General features: G+C 42.8%; 1 protein-coding gene across 3 annotated transcripts in view; it reads left to right on the top strand.

Annotated features, from left to right (window-relative positions):
• Positions 1 to 20,419, top strand: part of LOC311147747 (axin-1-like) — a 54,285-nt gene extending 33,866 nt beyond the window's left edge. For all 3 annotated transcript variants that reach the window (XM_084184519.1, XM_084184518.1, XM_084184520.1), the window contains 8 exons: positions 5,050 to 5,196; positions 6,837 to 6,933; positions 11,760 to 11,897; positions 13,941 to 14,497; positions 14,635 to 14,793; positions 14,954 to 15,205; positions 17,284 to 17,433; positions 17,677 to 20,419. In XM_084184519.1, the coding sequence (XP_084040645.1) occupies positions 5,050 to 5,196; positions 6,837 to 6,933; positions 11,760 to 11,897; positions 13,941 to 14,497; positions 14,635 to 14,793; positions 14,954 to 15,205; positions 17,284 to 17,433; positions 17,677 to 17,803 (1,627 nt within the window). In that variant the 3' untranslated portion in view covers positions 17,804 to 20,419. The remainder of the gene's footprint in view (positions 1 to 5,049; positions 5,197 to 6,836; positions 6,934 to 11,759; positions 11,898 to 13,940; positions 14,498 to 14,634; positions 14,794 to 14,953; positions 15,206 to 17,283; positions 17,434 to 17,676) is intronic.
• The last annotated feature ends 1,382 nt before the right edge of the window (positions 20,420 to 21,801 follow it).

Raw genomic sequence — 21,801 nt, 5'->3', positions numbered from 1 at the left:
TGCATTAGGAGGACAGTTTAATTGAGTTTTTCAGGCTTAGGCTATTCAAAGGTATGGATGATTTTGATGGGCTTTCTGGGAGGTATGAGTAACGTTTAGGCAAGTGCTGCTGTTGTACTCAGGTATTTCCTCATGTTCATCGAAAGCCATCTAGCCTACATCAAAAGCTTACTCAACGGTCATAAGAAACGTGATGAAATGTGATCCATTTACAGCTGTGCACCCACACTGACAGACTGTAGCTAAACAGAGCAGAAAAATACAACAATAATGAAACCAGTGTTGGTTTGAAAGCATCTCTGTCCTCCGGCTCCCTCTCTTTGCTGTCTCTCTGTGATCCTGTTAACATTGACATCATGGCTGCTGCTTCAATCATTAGAAGATTCTAGATCATGGGCTTGAGTGCTGCCTGGGAATAATCATCAGAGGCTGCAGTAATCCGAGAGCTGCTTCCATCCATGATCCATCCCTTTCCTCCTCTCTGGCTGAACCAGGCTGGGCTTAGAGGCTCATAAACAGATGCCTCACTACCAGTCAGTAGGATGGATGGATGGATGGCTATAGTTCAGGTTCCGGTAGGAGGCTGACATTTTCCCTGTGGTGCCCTGAAGAGAGAACGCAGCCAGGTTTAGAATTGGAAGCCCTGGTTTCTAGGGGGAAGCAGGCTTCCAGGTCAAGGGGAAACCCTGGTAGAAAGGAGGCTTCCTGCTTGGCGCTCGCTCCCCTGCCGTGCAAACTCCTTAAAACAGACTGGCCTCCTGCCGCTGCTCCTTTCATTTGCATTTCCTCTCGGAATGCTCCCTCCTTTTAAATGAATCCCACTCATTTGAAACCTCAGCCATAGAACGTGGTCGTTATCCACAACCACGTTGCACCTCAGCCACAAAATGTACATTTCTATGCATTGACGGCTCCGTATTGGTTGGACTTGTTTTTGTTTGATGAATGTATCACGAGGGATGCCATCATGGTGTGGGTTTTGTTCATCAAAGCTGTTTTTAGAGCATGAGTAGCAAATAAGTGTTCTCCTCAGAGCCTCTGTTTTGAGAAGTGAATCGATTTTTACTACTCAAAAAAAATTTTTTATTGAGAGGCTTTTTAGACTTCAATGGACACTTGTTTTTCTCACTTTTATTGCAAAATTGCAGACCATTCCAAATCAAGTACTTATCTGAGCTCTTTTCCTTGTTATCTTAGTTCTTCACATTATGACATTTCATGTTTTGTTAGGTTAAGGCTAGTAAGCTAAAAGCAAATGTCATGCATGTTCGCCATAGGTAATTCAGTAGACAGATTATGTAATGGTTTACAGCTCACAGTGCTTATGGACTGAAAATGCTAAAAGGCCGTAAGCATAATTTCATGACTAGAGTGCTTTAGTATTAAACTGTATTCTCTTTTCCAGTGATAAAAGCTGATAGGACTTATGGTTGATGGACAGGGCAGGGCTCTCTCTGTTCAGCAAACATGACTGTACACATGTTTTCTAAGAAGATTAGACCTATATTTACTTCCATGTTATGTTGAATAGGAAGTGAGGCTTGTTTCTGTGTTTTTTTGGGGGGTGGGGAATTTGCCTCCGGGATTGTAGAGGAATAGCCTGTCTTACTTTATTGCGCTTTGCCGAATAGTTGTAAGCAACCCTGATATGGTCCTGGTGAAATGTGAAGGCAGTACCACTAGCCTACATAGCTCCTGTCATCTATAGCCAATAACCACGTTTCCATCCATAGTTTTTATGCGAGTAAAGTCATACCATATAAAACAAACTGTTGTGATGGAAACAGGAAGTTTCAGTACAATTTTATAAACACAGACAGATAATTTGTTAATTTGACATGGTCGGATCTTTTTGTGTCGGTATAATGTAATTATGCGAGAAATGGGGTGGAAATGCCTTTATGCGCAAATATTGATACAGTGGGGGAAAAAAGTATTTAGTCAGCCACCAATTGTGCAAGTTCTCCCACTTAAAAAGATGAGAGAGGCCTGTAATTTTCATCATAGGTACACGTCAACTATGACAGACAAAATGACAAAAAAAAATCCAGAAAATCACATTGTAGGATTTTTTATGAATTTATTGGCATATGATGGTGGAAAATAAGTATTTGGTCAATAACAAAAGTTTCTCAATACTTTGTTATATACCCTTTGTTGGCAATGACACAGGTCAAACGTTTTCTGTAAGTCTTCACAAGGTTTTCACACATTGTTGCTGGTATTTTGGCCCATTCCTCCATGCAGATCTCCTCTAGAGCAGTGATGTTTTGGGGCTGTCGCTGGGCAACACAGACTTTCAACTCCCTCCAAAGATTTTCTATGAGGTTGAGATCTGGAGACTGGCTAGGCCACTCCAGGACCTTGAAATGCTTCTTACGAAGCCACTCCTTCGTTGCCCGGGCGGTGTGTTTGGGATCATTGTCATGCTGAAAGACCCAGACACGTTTCATCTTCAATGCCCTTGCTGATGGAAGGAGGTTTTCACTCAAAATCTCACGATACATGGCCCCATTCATTCTTTCCTTTACACGGATCAGTCGTCCTGGTCCCTTTGCAGAAAAACAGCCCCAAAGCATGATGTTTCCAACCCCATGCTTCACAGTAGGTATGGTGTTCTTTGGATGCAACTCAGCAATCTTTGTCCTCCAAACATGACGAGTTGAGTTTTTACCAAAAAGTTAGATTTTGGTTTCATCTGACCATATGACATTCTCCCAATCCTCTTCTGGATGCACTCTAGCAAACTTCAGACGGGCCTGGACATGTACTGGCTTAAGCAGGGGGACACGTCTGGCACTGCAGGATTTAAGTCCCTGGCGGCGTAGTGTGTTACTGATGGTAGGCTTTGTTACTTTGGTCCCAGCTCTCTGCAGGTCATTCACTAGGTCCCCCCGTGTGGTTCTGGGATTTTTGCTCACCGTTCTTGTGATCATTTTGACCCCACGGGGTGAGATCTTGCGTGGAGCCCCAGATCGAGGGAGATTATCAGTGGTCTTGTATGTCTTCCATTTCCTAATAATTGCTCCCACAGTTGATTTCTTCAAACCAAGCTGCTTACCTATTGCAGATTCAGTCTTCCCAGCCTGGTGCAGGTCTACAATTTTGTTTTTGGTGTCCTTTGACAGCTCTTTGGTCTTGGCCATTGTGGAGTTTGGAGTGTGACTGTTTGAGGTTGTGGACAGTTGTCTTTTATACTGATAACAAGTTCAAACAGGTGCCATTAATACAGGTAACGAGTGGAGGACAGAGGAGCCTCTTAAAGAAGAAGTTACAGGTCTGTGAGAGCCAGAAATCTTGCTTGTTTGTAGGTGACCAAATACTTATTTTCCACCATAATTTGCAAATAAATTCATTAAAAATCCTACAATGGGATTTTCTGGATTTATTTTTCTCAATTTATCTGTCATAGTTGACGTGTACCTATGATGAAAATTACAGGCCTCTCTCATCTTTTTAAGTGGGAGAACTTGCACAATTGGTGGCTGACTAAATACTTTTTTTCCCCACTGTATAATAGCCATCATATCGAAGTAAACTTGGAGTCACTCAATGACATGGTGTGTGGTCCTCCCACTACGACTCAGGAAACCATGTAGTTTATTAGGCTACAGATTAAATAAGTTATGATGAACTTCACAGGGTGGTGAAAGTGCACGGTATGAGCTTGATGCTCCTTTCCAATAAATGTTGAGGGTCTTATTCTGATGACATGATGATCGATGCTTGACTGCCGTTTGACAAATACAAATATTCTCGCTCTTATCCGTAGTAATATCATGTATTGTAGACTAGCCTACCCACAGAGCCTACCCGCTCTGTATCTGCCAGCTGTTGGCTAAAGCGCACGTGCCAAGACCAGACTAGTCACATTTGCTATTTAATGCAACAGTTTTTGTGACAAAACTATCGGTAGAGTTGAGAATGCGATGGAAACACGTTGAACTTCAGATTTTTATTAGGTCCATGACAACGTAAGCAAAAAAGTACATTTTGTCTGCACTACGTCATCACGCACTGATTTTTATCCACAACAATTCCGTTTGGTGGAAACACACCACTGATGGGAAACTGCGCATATTTTCTTTGTGAATTTTTGAATATTCGCATGAAAATCTGTCACCAATTGGATGGAAATCTAGTTTATATCTTGATTTGATTTGATAGATTGGCAGTCTAGTTATGACACAATAAATGCTATCCTCTGTCACGACTCTCATTGCTTTTCAATGAGAACCAATTGTAATTTGTCATTTCTAGACATTAGAATCTCATCCCTTTTACTTATATCATGTAGAACTAAAAGACATTCTTCAACTACTCTCCTTTTTTCCTCTTAATCTAAACTGATTTACCACCTCACAATAGATTTTATTTTTTCTTCATTTGGGCAGAATATGGGCTGACTAATGATAGCCAGTCAGAAGTAGCCTGGGTTTGGTTTGGTCTCTAGTAAGACTGAGAGCTTCAGAGATCCCAGGGAGGGAGCACGTACTGAACACTTGAGGGATCTTCTTCAGTTTAAAGATGAAGAGAACAGAGTCCAGATCTATAATTCATGTGAAGGGAGCAGTTTGAGGAACGTGTTGAGGGAGGTTGAGTCAATGATGGAGGATGTGGTGATGCGATGCCTCCAATAAGAATTAAGTGAGCATCTCCCCTACTGTACCTATCCATAGAAACCCTCTCTGAAGGATATTCATTATGACAATGTGGGTGGTTTTGTGTGAAAGGCATGTATTACTACAGAGATAGTAGTCTTATTTGTAAATGTTTTTTTGTTTTATATCTAAATTACATTTACATTGTCACTCAGTTCTTATCTGCTCTTGTCCAGAATAACTGACAACATACTTCCCTTTGAATGTCATGATAATACAGTGCAATAACCTTCATAAAATGTACTTTCATGTGTCTCATGTGGACCTGAATCTATTGTTTAATGGTGCTAATACACTCTGACATCATTGATTTTTGTTATATAATGTGCTATGTATTGTTAATGACTTTGCCTTAATGCTCTCTCTCTGAATGTTGTGGTTCTTCCAGACATGTTCCGTGGCGGGAGCCTGTCAACCCATACTATGTCAACATGGGCTATGCCATGGCCCCTGCCACCAGCGCCAACGACAGCGAGCAGCAGAGCATGTCCAGTGCCAGCGACGTAGACACACTCTCCCTGACCGACAGCAGTGTGTATGTACTCGCACAGCCTCCGCATCACCTCCCACTCACACAAATGCACACACACAATCGATCATACTGTACTAATCCATGCTGAGCTATACCTGGGTCGAATTCATTAGGGCGCACATTAGAAAAACGTTTTGCACACACACGATCGGTCAAACTGTAATAGTACATACAACGAGTAAGGGCAGCGTCTTGCCTCGAGAATGAAGTTTAACTTCCCTGTTCCTTGCCATTCAGCATAAGGACCTTCACAAACAATTTCATGAAATGTGAGTGTGTGGGTATAGAAAACAATAGTATGTTATTTTCTATTTAATCCATTCCCAGTATATCTGAGCTCTACCGTGGTCGTATTCATTAGGGCACACAGTAGCAAAATGTTTTGCCACAGAAAACAGAAACAAGTTTCTCATTGGACAAGTTCAGGTAGTCCCTCTCTGTTTGAGTATGTTTTCTTCCGTTTGGTGCTGAATGAATAGGACCCTGGTCTGACTGTAGCGCCTCCTGCTGCACGCCGACTGGTGCCATTTCCCCCTGTCTGTCTCCTCACTGGGAGCAGCAACACATCTCTCTCTGCTCCTCTCCTCAGAGAACAGCCATCTGTTCATTACCCACACAAATGAAAGCTCCTAATGTCATTACTTATGCTAATTATAGAGCTATAAACTGGGAGGTATGACGGGGCACAGGTTGTCATTTGAAGACATTGACTTGTTTCCCTTTAAATCAAGTTTCCTGGAATTCTAAGGAAATGGTGGAGAATTGACGGTAAAAGAGCAGGTTATTGAAATAAATGCTAGTGATATTAGAAAGTGAATGAGTTGTTCTCTCACTAGAGTGATGCACAACATTGGACAAAGGTTTTCTTCATATTTGTTTAATCACATTTCAAGCTAAGTAGATTTTGACAGGCTCTCATAATTGCGTAAAAGGAATCGGTACACAATGAGTAAAAAGTACATGTTATAGCCTACGTCTTATAAGACATGCCCACATTGCTTGACAATGGTTTGTTTCAAGATGGGTAAATGTATAAGCATTGCCTTTGGAGGATCCAATGTCGGACACAAGCTGTTATTTAGCACAACAATCCTCTTTCTTCCGCATTAGCGGGAAGCAGCATGTTTCCTTAAGAGTAAGTGGTGCTGTTAGCAGAGGGAAGCCAGAGAAAGAGAAGAAAGGAACTGTGCTGTAAGTTCAGAGATGGCACTGGGGGACGCATGTTAAAGAAATATCAAAGGCTGCTCAGCAGGACCAAAACATGTGTCTGAAGCAGGATAGATTAGAGGCCGTTATCAGCTGTTTTGTTCCACAGCTCCTGGCACAGACGAGTCACACCCAGCGGGACCACTGCGACTTGGGATTAAACAATTCATAATGTTGGTATCAGTGACCGCGCCGCTCTCTGGTTGCTCACTGCTGTGTAGGGCTACAGCGGAAACTTCAGGGTATAGATACTCTGCTATTTACCGAAATCTAAGTCCAGAATTCTCAATCCGCTCAATTTACCACAAACTCCCAAAATGTTGTTGTTCTCTTAGGTTGATTCTGCTACCGTTAGAAATGTACATACAGCTTCAAAGTAACCCATGAGTTGTTTAGTTTTGAATATGCTTGTAAAATGTTCCTTGTTTTTGTTCCAGAGATGGGGTTCCACCATACAAATACCGCAAACAGCATCGACGAGAGATGCACGAAAGTGCCAAAGCAAATGGGCGAGTGCCACTACCTCATATTCCTGTAAGTTAACCTTGGTGTAGCTACACACACACCCCTACACATACAAGCACACACACACACCTGTAATAACCCCACTAGCTCATCAAAGACAGGTTACAAGGCTGTATTCTGGTATTATAGAAACCTCAGTCTTTCTCAAATGTTTCCATCTCTCCAATTTCCTGCATTTGTAAGATGCCTGCCTCCATCTCTCTCTGGGCCAGTGTAGGGTGTGTGAATAGCTCATGGAGAGGCGTGTGCTGTCTAAACTGTGCTTGGTGCTCTCCTCAGCCCTCAGCTGTCTGTCTGTGTTTTACATTGACATTTTAGTCATTTAGCAGACGCTCTTATCCAGAGCGACTTACAGTTAGTGAGTGCATATATATTTTTTCATACTGGTCCCCCGTGGGAAACGATCCCACAACTCTGGCGTTGCAAACGCCATGCTCTACCAACTGAGCTACACGGGACTGTGTTGAAGCCCATCAGACAGCAGTGTTTTTCCTCTGTGGCAGTCCCGCCTCCCTGCATGCCTCTGCAGCTCACTACAGGAGAACTCCCATCCTAATTGGGCTGCTGAGTCAAGAGTCCTGGTTGACAAGACTCTCTCCCTCACATTAGGATGCATGTACAGTGCCTTTGAAAAGTATTCAGACACCTTGACTTTTTCCACATTTTGTTACGTTACAGGCTTATTCTAAAATGGATCAAATAAAAATGTTTCCTTATCAAGCTACACACAATACCCCATAATGACAAAGCAAATACATTATTATTATTATTATTATTATTATTATTTGCATATTTATAAAAAATCAAAAACAGAAATGCCTTATTTATGTAAGTATTCAGACCCTTTGCTATGAGACTCGAAATTTAGCTCAGGTGCATCCTGTTTCCATTGATCATCCTTGAGACCACCATCTCTGCAGCACTCCACCAATCAGGCCTTTAAGGTAGAGTGGCCAGATGGAAGCCACTCCTCAGTAAAAGGCACATGACAGCCCGCTTGGAGTTTGCCAAAAGGCACCTAAAGGACTCAGACCATGAGAAATAAGATTCTCTGGTCTGATGAAACCAAGATTGAACTTTTGGCCTGAATGGCAATCGTCACGTCTGGAGGAATCCTGGCACCATCCCTACGGTGAAGCATGGTGGTGGCAGCATCATGCTGTGGGGTTGTTTGTCAGCAGCAGGGACTGGGAAACTAGTCAGGATCGAGGGAAAGATGAACGGAGCAAAGTACAGAGAGATCCTTGATGAAAACCTGCTCCAGAGCGCTCAGGACCTCAGACTGGGGCGAAGGTTCGCCTTCCAACAGGACAACGACCCTAAGCACACAGCCAAGACAACGCAGGAGTCTCTTGAACCCGATCGAACATCTCTGGAGAGACCTGAAAATAGCTGTGCAGCGACGCTCCCCATCCAACCTGACAGAGCTTGAGAGGATCTGGAGAGAAGAATGGGAGAAACTCCACAAATACAGGTGTGCCAAGCTTGTAGCGTCGTACCCAAGAAGACACGAGGCTGTAATCGCTACCAATGGTACTTCAACAAAGGACTGAGTAAAGGGTCTGAATACTTATGTAAATGTTATATTTCAGATGTTGTTTTTTTGTATACACTACCGGTCAAAAGTTGTAGAAAACCTACTCATTCAAGGATTTTTCTTTATTTTTACTATTTTCTACATTGTAGAATAATAGTGAAGAAATCAAAACGATGAAACAACACAAATGGAATCATGTAGTAACCAAAAAAGTGTTAAACAAATCAAATATATTTTCTTCAAATAGCCACCCTTTGCCTTGATGACAGCTTTGCACAATCTTGGCATTCTCTCAACCAGCTTCATGAGGTAGTCACCTGGAATGCATTTCAATTAACAGGTGTGCCTTCTTAAAAGTGAATTTGTGGAATTTATTTCCTTCTTAATGTGTTTGAGCCAATCAGTTGTGTTGTGACAAGGTATACAGAAGATAGCACTATTTGGTAAAAGACCAAGTCCATATTATGGCAAGAACAGCTCAAATAAGCAAAGAGAAACGATAGTCCATCATTACTTTAAGACATGAAGGTCAGTCAATCCGGAAAATGTCAAGAACTTTGAAAGTTTCTTCAAGTGCAGTCGCAAAAACCATCAAGCGCTATGATGAAACTGGCGCTCATGAGGACCGACAAAAGAATGGAAGCCCCAGAGTTACCTCTGCTGCAGAGGATAAGTTAATTAGAGTTACCAGCCTCAGAAATTGAAACCCAAATAAATGCTTCACAGAGTTCAAGTAACAGACACATCTCAACATCAGCTTTGCAGAGGAGACTGTGTGAATCAGGCCTTCATGATCGAATTGCTGCAAAGAAACCATTACTAAAGGACACAAATAAGAAGAAGAGACTTGCTTGTGCCCAGAAAAACAAGCAATGGACATTAGACCGGTGGAAATTTGTCCTTTGGTCTGGAGTCCAAATTTGAGATTTTTGGCTCCAACCGCCGTGTCTTTGTGAGACACGGTGTGGGTGAACGGATGATCTCCGCATGTGTATTTCCCACCGTAAAGCATGGAGGAGGTGTTATGGTGTGGGGGTGCTTTGCTGGTGACACTGTCTGTGATTTATTTAGAATTCAAGGCACACTTAACCAGCATGGCTACCACAGCATTCTGCTGCGATTCGCCATCCCATCTGGTTTGCACTTAGTGGGACTATCATTTCGTTTTTCAACAGGACAATGACCCAACACACCTCCAGGCTGTGTAAGGGCTATTTTACCAAGAAGGAGAGTGATGGAGTGCTGCATCAGATGACCTGGCCTCCACAATCCCCCGACCTCAACTCAATTGAGAAGGTTTGGGATGAGTCGGACCGCGGAGTGAAGGAAAAGCAGCCAACAAGTGCTCAGCATATGTGGGAACTCCTTCAAGACAGTTGGAAAACAATTCCAGGTGAAGCTGGTTGAGAGAATGCCAAGAGTGTGCAAAGGGTGGCTATTTGAATAATCTCAACTATCAAATATATTTAGATTTGTTTAACACTTTTTTGGTTACTACATGATTCCATATGTGTTATTTCATCGTTTTGATGTCTTCACTATTATTCTACAATGTAGAAAATAGGGAAAATAAAGAAAAACTCTTGAATGAGTAGGTGTTCTAAAACTTTAGACCGGTAGTGTACATTTGAAAAAAATTCTAAAAACAATTTAATCCATTTTAGAATAAGCCTGTAACATAACAAAATGTGGAGAAAGTCAAGGAAACACCTGCTCTTTCCATGACAGAGACTGACCAGGTGAATCCAGGTGAAAGCTATCATCCCTTATTGATGTCACTTGTTAAATCCACTTCAATCTGTGTAGATGAAGGGGAGGAGAGGTTATGTTGTTTGTGTATATGTGCCATCAGAGGGTGACTGGGCAAGACAAAATATTTAATTGCTTTTGAACGGGGTATGGTAGTAGGTGCCAGGTGCACTGGTTTGTGTCAAGAACTGCAACACTGCTGGGTTTTTCACGCTCAACAGTTTCCTCTGTGTATCAAGAATGGTCCACCACCCAAAGGACATTCAGCCAACTTGACACAACTGTGGGAAGCATTGGCGTCAACATGGGCCAGCATCCCTGTGGAACTCTTTGACACCTTGTAGTCCATACCCTGACAAATTGAGGCTTTTCTGAGGGCAAAAGGGGGCGCAACTCAATATTAGGACGGTGTTCCTAATGTTTTGTACACTCAGTGTACAATCTTCACTAATAGAGGGTAATAGCCACAATAGTGTAGTAATTTCTACAGCCAGATCTTCTAAAGGCCATAAAGCTACTCAGGACTTTTTGTATGTAAAGCTTTGCCTGTGTTGGGTAAAATGAATATGAATCCAACTGAAACCGAATTCAAAGAAAAAATATCATCAGGGCTGGAGAAATCTCCTGCTTTGTAATCAGCATGTGGACATATCCTGTGTGCTTTGGTGGGTCCCTGAGTAAAACAAACCCTCTACAATATTTAGCCTATCCCCCAGAATGTACTTTAATCTCTCTTTGCTAGATTACTACAACAATGCACCTTACAGGCTTGAGTTGTGTTGGGAATACCAGCTAAGAGCTGATTATAGCCAGCATCTCGCTTTGATAAAAATGTACTTCACTCTGCTGCCTGTAATTAAACGAACATGCAATGATGGGGATTATTTTGAACGGACAATCACCTTTTAGTGATTTAAGTCTGGTCTGTGGTGTACCAGTGAGTTTCCAGACGTGGCCTGTAGCTCAGATGCTGTCAGCCCCATGTAGTGGGGCATGGTGTCACGCTGCGATGGGTCAATCTGGAGATTGATTTCTATGTTTTTTTTAATGGCTATTATAAAGTCACTGACCAACAGAAAGTTGTTTATAGCTGATATTTGACTGACTATCCTATACATTTTCTTCAACTTTGGAAGTACCCTATGTTGAAACTTTTCATTGTTGAGATGAATGCCTGCGGCTTACAGCATGCGTTATGCAGAGCAGCCTACATCAGACTATTCTAAGTCTTAAACCATGTCAAACCAGACCTTGTAGATACTACAGTAGCTACTAGGCAATAGTCTTCTTGACTTTGGTTGAGGTTATTGTTTTGGCACCTTCATTTCCATTACATGTCCCCTGATAGCTTTTCCCTGATAAACTATAGACTTATTTGATCAGTCTTTTCTCCTCTTCTATACCACTTTCTCCCTTCTGTTCTATCATCAGAAGTGAACAGCATAGTGACCACTGGTTTTACCTTGAAGAGAATACGTCAACAATGTTATCAACTAATGACTACTGGTACAATTGAAATTAACTGGAAATGATTTGTTTCCCTCTGTAGCGCACAAACCGGATACCAAAGGACATTCACGTGGAGCCGGAGAAGTTTGCGGCGGATCTGATCAGCAGGCTGGAGGGGGTGCTGAGGGAGAGGGAGGCCCAGGAGAAACTGGAGGAGCGGCTGAAGAGGGTCAGATTGGTACGTTGTTGTCTACAGAAATACCACCCTGCTGTCTGTACGATCCCTCTCCCTGGTGGGGCACTATGCTACTCTATATGTCCCCACCATCCTCTTAACAACCACTTACCATGTTCTATATAGCTGATCACTGTTTGTCTGACTGTCTATCAGAAGGTACACTGTAATATCTCCATTGTTTGAGTAATGAGGGAAAGGACTGGGTTGATTCATTAAAAGGGAAACAGACATTATGCCATTCTGAATCATTTATAGAAGTCTAGCTCTGGCCTATCAGGGATCCATCCCACTGTATCCTGGATCCCTTTCTCTCTGGCATCAGATGGAACACCTGCAGACAGCCTGAGCCACTTGTGAGCCTGGCGCACTGTATTGACTTTGTTTGAAGTCAGTTGGAGTGTGAAGAAATGCCTGTGCTCACCGCAAATGGAATCTCTTTCAGTACACAGAGCCAGGTCTTAAGTCTCAAGGCAGATATTTTATGTAGTTTGGCCCCTCCATAAGAGGAACCTCCATCATGGAACGGTAGGTTTCTCTTTATTAAGGGCTGGAGGCAAGCAGGGGAGTGACAAATAGTGACTCTATTAACTGATATTCTTACCGTAATCAAATATAAGGTAGTTCAACCCCCCCCCCCCCTCCCCAATTCCTCTCCTCTCTTACCTTGTTTTCATCCACAGACTTACACCCTGATCTCACTGAATGTGGCCTAAAATCCAATGTTGATTGGTGGAGAGGTCACATCCGGTCTAGGCATACTCCTTCAGTAGTCTCTGAAAGGAACAAGTCAATATTGCAGGATAGCCTGTGCTATTATGGTGCTGTTGACTGATGAAATCATTTGTCTTCTTCATCTCTCCTCTACATAATACCGAACCTTTAGGATCAATGCATTGGTGCCACTGAGAGATAAATAACTTAATAGGCATTTTTCTCTTTACTTTTCAAAGCTCTGAATATTGGCCCACCTAATGTATAATTTACATGTTCAATGGCAGCAGTACGTTCCAATTCCCTGAGGTGAGAGTGAGCGAGAGAGACTAAGTACATCACATTCATTAGTAGATGCCTTTCAGCAGGATGGGCTCAGCAGGTCTGGATCTGGCTTCATTTTGGCGCGAACAGGGTAACAGAGTGCAGAGCAATGGCCTGCACAGCTGCTCTGAGCCAGAGACCGAGAGCCAGGCCAATATCTGCATGCGCCAGCCAGACCCTCATCAGAAAGTCCTTAGCTCCCGCCCAGGAATCCGCTACCTGGAGTGAGCATCAAAGCCTCCACCACATCAATTGCCCACTGTTATTTGCAAATGATTCCCATGTTGAAATGCCATCAAAGGTGTGTGGGAAGGGTGAGGTGGTGAGGAGCCAATGGGGGCTGATGTCATTTAGTTAGAGGAATGGACGACTGGGTCCACACATCCTTAGCCATTCAGTTAGTTGCAGAGACAGACCTGGTGAAATAAGGGCACAATGGTATGCACAGTTGCTCCATGTCATACAGTTAGTTACTGTGGCTGACTGCACCTTTGTCTAGGAACTAGAACATAGCAGGATTGTAGCTTTGAAATATATAGAGCTATTTAATTGTAGTAAAAATCAAGGGTCTATTGAGAGCTAAGATTATGCTGGCTGACTGATGTAGAGTGAAATAGCTTTGCATCACAGAGGAAGAACATTCCCTCTGCAGCAGAGCAGTGATAATGCCGCGGCACGTGTTAACACATGGTTTTGTGGAATTGTGCCATCTGCTGGTGTGACTGATTGGAAAAAATAGCCTTTGCCTTTTGAAATGACTTTAGCAGTTGTTCTTTCGCAATGTGGTGAGTTGGGACCCCCTTTCTTTCTTTGGGAAAGGACCAGACACTAAAGCTCATACATGTAGGTTGTAATTGAGATTTGTCTCAATGTACAGCACAAATTAATGTGTAGGATATATTTGTATATTATATACTGATGTGATATGTCAACTTGTAGTATTGCTGTTGAGTAGGGTAGAAACCATTTTCAGTATGTTTAATTATAATTTATTTTTCTTTCTGAAAGGAGGAAGAGGGTGATGATGCAGACATCTCCACAGCCACCTCGTTCTCCAGTCACAGACTGCCCCCTGGTGCCCACCCACAGCACTACAACAACCCCCGCTACTCTGACATCGGCTACAACGGCTTGGTGCTGCGACCTGATGCCCACGAGGAGAACCCCGAGAGCATCCTGGATGACCACGTCCAGCGAGTCATGAAGACCCCCGGCTGCCAGTCCCCGGGCACCGGCCGCCACTCCCCCAAATCCCGCTCACCCGACGGCTTCCCTGCAGGTGGCAAGGTGCCCGGACCTGGGATGCCACTGCCCACAGGCCCGGGCAAACACCCAGCTCGGCTGGGGCCCAAGGGGGAGGCTGCCAGCCACCAATACCACCACAAACACATGCACCACATCCACCACCCTGCCGGAGGGAAGCCCAAAGAGCAGGTGGAGGCTGATGCGACCATCAGGGTCAATGGTAACTTCCCCTGGGGGATGGAGCAGCACCACTACGGGTCCAAGTCTCGCAACTATGCTGACGGCATGGGCCCCAGCCCGATGGACCCTATGGGATACAGGTATGCACAAAAACACACAGCCTCTTCATGTCTCTTTGAATTATGTTTTTCGTTCTTCAATTTTTTTAAATGTCTCAGATCTTTTTTGTTTTACTTGCCATTAACGTAGTTGTCCTTTTTTCATTCAATTCCTGTAGTAGCAAAGGTAGCACGCTATCGAAGAGGCCGTTTAAGAAGGGTGAGGAGGTGCGAACCATTGAGGTGCCCGTGCCTCCAGAGGATGTAGAGAGGAACCAGAAGATCCTCCAGTGGATGATGGAGGGAGAGGCAGTCCGCAACAAGAAGAGCCCCTACGGGTGAGTTGCAGCTTATGGGTGACCGCTAGCCGTCTTTCCCACTTAGGGAATCAGTAACGTATGACCAATGCAAGTCAATTTAATTAACTCTGATCCGTATTATGATGGTTTGTGTACATTTGGGTAAAACAATGACAATGATTTTGTCTCTGTCTCTCAGGAGCACCACAGGGTCCAAGAAGACCCCGTCGAGCCACGAGGTGTCGCGGCCCAGCTCTGTGGAGCGTCCTGGGGCAGTGCATCCTTGGGTCAGTGCCCAGCTGCGGAACAATGTGCAGCCCTCGCACCCCTTCATCCAGGACCCCACCATGCCCCCCAACCCGGCCCCCAACCCACTCACTCAGCTGGAGGAGGCTAGGAGGAGACTGGAGGAGGAGAAGAAGAAGACTGGGACCTTACAGACCAAGCAGAGGTGAGTCGGCTTTTCCTGGGGAGGAAGGGAGATGTCTCTGTCAAAGCATGGTTCTTCATGTCATGTCTATCCATCCATTGTATTGTTATAGTGATGGTGGCAGCCATGTGACTGAATCACCAAACTCATCCTTTTGATACTACAGGAAAAAACAATAACGTTGTTATCGAAAAGTAATGTTGGTGCTAAAACAGCAAATGTTGGGGTGAGCTGAAGCATGACAGGGTCTCAGAAGACTTCTAAAGAATTAAACATTCTTAACTTTTGATCAAACCCTCTTTTGAGTAGCGTGATGCACTGACCCTTTTTTTCCTTCTTCATTGAACATCTGTGCATGATCACTGGTGTGTGTATCCTGGTTGGTATGGCCCTGTGGCCGGTCAGTGTCTAACTCCCAGGGTTGTTGGGTCCTTTAGGTATGTGATGGAAGTGATCCAGCGGGGGCGTGCTGCTGTCAGGCCCGCCCTGTTCCCACCGCTCAGCGTGGTGCCTGCCGTCTCCGACACGGAGCTCTCCGAGTCCGAGTACGTCCAGTCTGGTTTACCCCAGTAGCCCTTAACACCCACCCCACCTCGGCCCCCATCCCAACCCCCATCCCATTGGTCACAGCAGCACCCCACCTCACCACCACCTCCCATGTCTATCACCAGCAGCATCCAGACCCGACTGCTCTGTACCTGTATCTGCACAGCCAAACAGAGGCCTAGACTCCATAGAGATTAGTAGAGGCATATACTGTATGTCTGCCTTCTATGAGTAATCAATCATGTTTGATTACTGGCACTAATACTTGTATCCCCATAATCTAGTAGTAGTTTCCTATACAATAGCATCTGTGTGTAGTTTAGTTTTTTGAAATGTAAATTCATATTTGATTTGCTTGTGTATGGCAGGGATTAGAATAATCAGTCTCACCTCTTCAGCCATTTCTTAGAGTCAGACAGTAATCCATAGCTGCAGGGTGAGGGCTAAGACAGTGGATGACAGTGAGAATGATCATACCTCTAGCTTCACACTGGTAAGCAGAGGGGATGAGTAATTAGAATGATATTAAGTGGAGAGAGATGGGGAAGATGGAACTGGAGGACAGGGGGGGAGGTGGCAGGAGGCAGCAGCTAGGGAGAGGTGTACTGTAAGCTGTGTGGGGCGAGAACAGAGAGCAGAGCTTTGATGTTCTCTGTGTGAAGCTGCAGTCTGTTTGATGTCCTGTGGCTTCTTCCTCAGATGGACAGTTTAGAGATGTAAGGGGACAGGATAGCTGCAGTAAGGACCAAATGAAAGCCTGGCTATCCTGGCAAAGCCCCTGGGCCTCTACCACCCCATCCTATCACTGGGCCTCTACCACCCCACCTCACCCCACACCATCAAACCCAACATCAGGCCCGGGGGCATGCATTTGGAACACTACTTACTGTAGTAACCTTCTCCCTGCTGGTAGCATTAGGGCGTAACACCTCCTCACAATCCCATGTAGACTGAGCATTTCCTTGCTGGAACAACATTACCTCCATGAACTCTGATTGATAAATGAATACTTTCCCATGACAAGCTTCTTAGGGCAATATTACCAATACCAGGAGTGCTCAATTTGATAGCATTTTAGAGGAAACCCAATGCTGTGAAGTCACACATTACAAGTGGCTCATTAAATATTCAAATCATGAAACTGATTCTTTGAATTTGTGTGTCAAACATATTTAGCCTTTATTGGTTATCTCCTTTTTGGCGGACCTCTGGAAATCAAACTAAGGCCCCATTAAGGGTCCCACAGCCCCCTGGTTGATTTATGCTTAGCCACCTAAACAGTAATTTGCTGCATTACAACTCTGGTGGTGTTCACAACCAACATTTGTATAAGTTGTAAAGAAGGAGTATGAGTGACTTGATCTAGTTTTCTTACATCAGATTCTGACTGAGAGGAAATTATACCTCTGGATGTCTGAATTGTCTTTCCCACTCTTACTCTGTCAAATGATCAGAGCTTGCAGTTGGAGTTCTGCTGAGGTTATCTCATGCAAAAGATGAAAGGAAGCCTTGACTTGACCCATTTAATGAGCTTCTTGCTTGTTTGTTTGCAGACATAAAGCGACGAAGAAGCCTGCGTGTGAGAACATTACAGTGGCCTACTACTTCTGTGGGGAGCCCATCCCGTACAGGACGTCGGTCAAAGGTCGCATGGTCATGCTGGGCCAGTTTAAAGAGCTGCTGACTAAGAAAGGAAGCTACAGGTGAGGTCACTACTCTACTTGATGAGGCACAGGAAAGTAGATTTACAGGATGATGTTATAAAATGTTTTAATCTATTAAACTCTGAAGTCCTTGAAATTGAATATCATGTTTTTGTTGTGTTTATGGTCATGTAAAATGATGAACCACATTTTTCGTATTATGTAAATTTGGTGCGTAATAAATAAAGCTTTTTCAATGGACTTGAACTAACAACCAACTGTTCTCTATCCAACCGACTCTAGGTATTATTTCAAGAAGGTAAGCGATGAGTTTGACTGTGGGGTGGTGTTCGAAGAGGTACGCGAAGATGATGCAATCCTGCCCATCTTTGAGGAGAAGATCATTGGGAAAGTGGAAAAGATTGATTGACATGGAGGTGGAGAGGAAGGAGATGTTCACAAAGTCAGCCTGCGATGGAGCTATTGATGGATGAGCTGTTCGCTTGAGAGAGACAGAGAGAACGTGTTTGATTAGAGGGAAGATTGGCAGGGGAGAAAAGGTACGGAGTAAGTCACTACAGGAGGGAACGGATGAAAGGAGAAGAAAAGGAGGAGAAGACTGCATAGTGGACACTGTGGGAGACACTCATGACTCCAAGGCTTTCATATCTGCTCAGTGCCACTGCATTGTGCAGACAGAGTAGGAAAGCATTGGACTAAAAAAGCAAAGACATTCTCTCCTTCAGTGTCTTTCTAACTGAGTGTAATGTAATGTAGCATTGTACAATTTGACTAGAAGAAAAATACTATGAATCTGCTTACTAAAGCAGCATATTATTTTTGATATGACGTATCAGAAGGTATCCTTTCTAATGTAACCAAGCTTGTCATTTTTATATGTGTTGGTACCAGATGTGTACAGATTGTCTGTTTAAAACATAACGATAAAGTTTTATATTATCTATTTAAATATTTTAAAAAGCTAACGTTTTAATCCTATTAAAGCAGTGGCACTGTTCCAGTTCGACGAGATCCAAGTGTTTTGATGGGGCTGTTTTTCAAGTATTGTAGGAACTATTATACAACCCCATGTTCTACCAAGTGCTTTTTACAGTAACACTCAACCTTGCCAGTCCTCTAAAGTTAAGTGGCATTGAGTTGTCGTGTTGCACTTATCACTGTATTATGCGTTAGTGTCAGTGGAGCAAAATGAAAGCCTTCTTGAGTATGCCCTTAACTGATTCCGCCTTTTGTGTTTTTCAGTTAGAAAAGGGACTCCCCAGCAGTAGCTCAATCTGTGTACTATGTACTGTACTCTGAGGTCTCTTAACCTTCCCCGGAGTGTACGTATGTATGCACATTAAATACATTATTATACCCATACCTGCAGACATCTGCCAATCCACTATGTTCAATAACTTTTTCGATTTTGCTACAGTTATGTCTTTATTGTAGCATATCAGCGCAGAAAATAACATATTTGATCAGAGATAATCACAACCAGTTGAGTACATACTACTGACGTTTCAAATTCACATTCTATTTACAGTCTAGAGCTTTTGTAGGCATTTAAGATCAGAGTCCATAGTAGAAGTCTCCTGAAGGTTCATACATGGGTGTCTGTGTAGAGAAAGGGTCTGTATGCGGAAGTGTGTCACTAAGTAACTACTGAGTTCAATAGAGCATTGATCATCTAATTGGTGTGTGCGTGCATGCATACAGAAAGGCTTCTGACCCCATGGTTTCACTCTGGCCACTGGACAATGAAAGGACATAATATATGTTTACCTAGTTAATGTATCACAAATACAGCTGAATAATGACTTGTAGCCTTTCATAGCTCAATAGAGCTAAATTTGGTGCCTGGTAGAAATTGTCTCTAGAAATAACTTTAGTATGAAATGATCTTCTTTTTGAATGGTCACAATACACCAAAGAGAACAGTAGAAGTTTGATACATGCGTTGTCCCCCTTTCTCTGTTTATTTACCCTCATTCACATGGTTACTCTTGATTATTCTCCTTGTGTTAAAGTGGAATTATCTTGCACATAATGTTCTAGGGCAGGGCTCTCCAACTCTGTTTCTGGAGAGCTAGCCTCCTGTAGGTTTTCGCTCCAAGCCCAGCTATAACTAACCTGATTCAGCTCATCAACCAGCTAATTATTAGAATCAGGTGCGCTAGATTAGCGTTGGAGGGAAAACCTGCAGGACGGTAGCTGTCCAGGAACAGGGTTGGAGAGCCCTGTTCTAGGGAATTGTGCTGGGGTCAGTGCAAGGTGGAATGTGCTAACCATTGTGTTTGTGATTAGGATGGTAAGGACAAGTAGATACAGACCTTTTAATCAGAGTGCTGTATTGCTGGGTGTTGTGCTGTATAAACACCACATATAAGACAAAGATATCCTTTTCTGAGATGCTGTTTTTGTATTTATTTAGATGGATATTTTTGAAAGAATCTGTATAAAGTTAACATATGTATTGGACAACCCTTTATTGCTCCCGTTAAAGATTTGAATAACCATATTTTACGTTTTTAAAATGAGAGGTATTTACTCCATGATCTTTGACAATATTGGTACTCAATCATCATCTGTCACACTACAATGTATAATTTGTCTCTCTGTTATAATTTTCATTCGATGATTAGATGGTCACTGTTTGTATGTATTACCAATGGAGGGCAGTGATTCTTACTGTGAAAGCCCCAACGTGAACTTCCCCCACTTATGATCAATGAAATGTATATAACAACGATCACAGAGTGCCTTTATTGTCGTCCTCATGACATCCGCTATGTGATTCTCAAGTATTACCAGGGCCTAGCTTTATGTTTTTATTTAGCGTCTTACAAAGGATGTTCTGTTCAAGTGTTTCCTATGTCACATCTCACTTTGGATACAACTTTTCTATGTAAATATGTACAAATGTACGTGTCTTCAACCAGCAATTCAATTAGGAGATATTCAATACCCTGGACCTGCTTCTTTGTGCTGAGTTGTATGGTTATCATTTAAAGGTACTTGAACAATAAATACATGTAATAAACCTGAACTTATGCATTACTTGTAGTCATTAAAATGTGTTAACTGTTTACTACTGATTTATAAACTAACAACACTTTATGAAATATGTACAAATTCCTATTTAAGTATACTTTACTATGTACAACTGACTAAGTATACCCCTTTCCCTTTTTACACAAAATCTGCAGTGTTTAATGGCACAGCCTCAACTGAAGATGGCAGTCTTGACCCGCTGACAATGTGAGCAGTGCTTGAAGTGGGCTGGTTCTCACCTGTACCGTATCTGCACCTCAAGTGTTCTACTGCTTGACTACCGGGAACCTCTTCGAAAATTGGCTCTAAAATATGACACCTAAATACCTAAAATTAGTACTGTAAACAATTGCAGTCTACGTCAAGCAGAGTATGAGAAACATTTCCTAGTGTAAGGAGTAGATTCTCACACCCGGCTGAGATGACAGCAGCTGCAGACAAATCCTTTGATATATGGTTCTGGTGGAGAATTTTGGAGAGTGTGGGTGTTGTCTGAATAACGGTTCAGACTTCAAGATTGAGATAATTAATTGGAACATTGCTACAGAATCACATTTTGAGAATCAGAATCAAACTCTTGATTGACTCTTGTTGTGGATTGTATTAGAACAGCTTTCCTTTTTCATGAGTTTGGAAAGAGTTTGTAGTGTTTATCAAGTCTAATTACAAAGGAAGATGTTGCAGTTAAAAATCATTGAGTCTATTGACCGTGCGTCAATCTAAGTAACAACATAAAAAAATCCCCATCAAAATCCGTCAGTTTAAGCTGGAGATATCAGTTTGCGTGGGCTGCCTCTCAATCCACTGCATCTGCCTATGTCTGCCTTCCGCATCTGCGGTGTTTGTCAGACCATGAGACATCACGAAAAATGTCTGTACGGTTTCCCCGACAAACTACAACCCCCACAGGTGTCACGAGACTAGTCTGAAGGTAACCCATACAAATGAATGGTAGTATTGAGGTAGTTTTATAGGGGGTTAAAATATGGGGTTAAATATGTTATTTTTTTAACGTACAATATTTCCATAGCTTTCTTATATCTCCTAGATATAGGACAGACACTTCAAAACCTTATTCCTTATGATTTATTTTTTATTGTATTTTTTGCCATTTATGATTGTGGCATTCAATGCGTTTCTATGGGCTATAGTATATTCTTTGGTGGGGATACCTTAAGGGGTCCTAAAATTCCAAATCAAATAGCTAAATGAACCATGGTATGACCATCTTAAAACAATTCCATATGTTAGCGTAGTACCCCAACAGCTTAGACTTTTAGAGGTTAAATTGGCCCATTACAAGCTACATAAAATAAAAATAAAAATACATCAGAAATAGCTGCATATACAGACACAAGTCAGACGTGAGTG

The sequence above is a fragment of the Coregonus lavaretus genome (assembly GCF_964263955.1).
Source record: "Coregonus lavaretus genome assembly, chromosome: 2".
NCBI classification, from domain to species: domain Eukaryota; kingdom Metazoa; phylum Chordata; class Actinopteri; order Salmoniformes; family Salmonidae; genus Coregonus; species Coregonus lavaretus.
The sequence above is the reverse complement of the archived record's forward strand: the minus strand, read 5'-3'. Positions and strand labels throughout refer to the sequence as shown.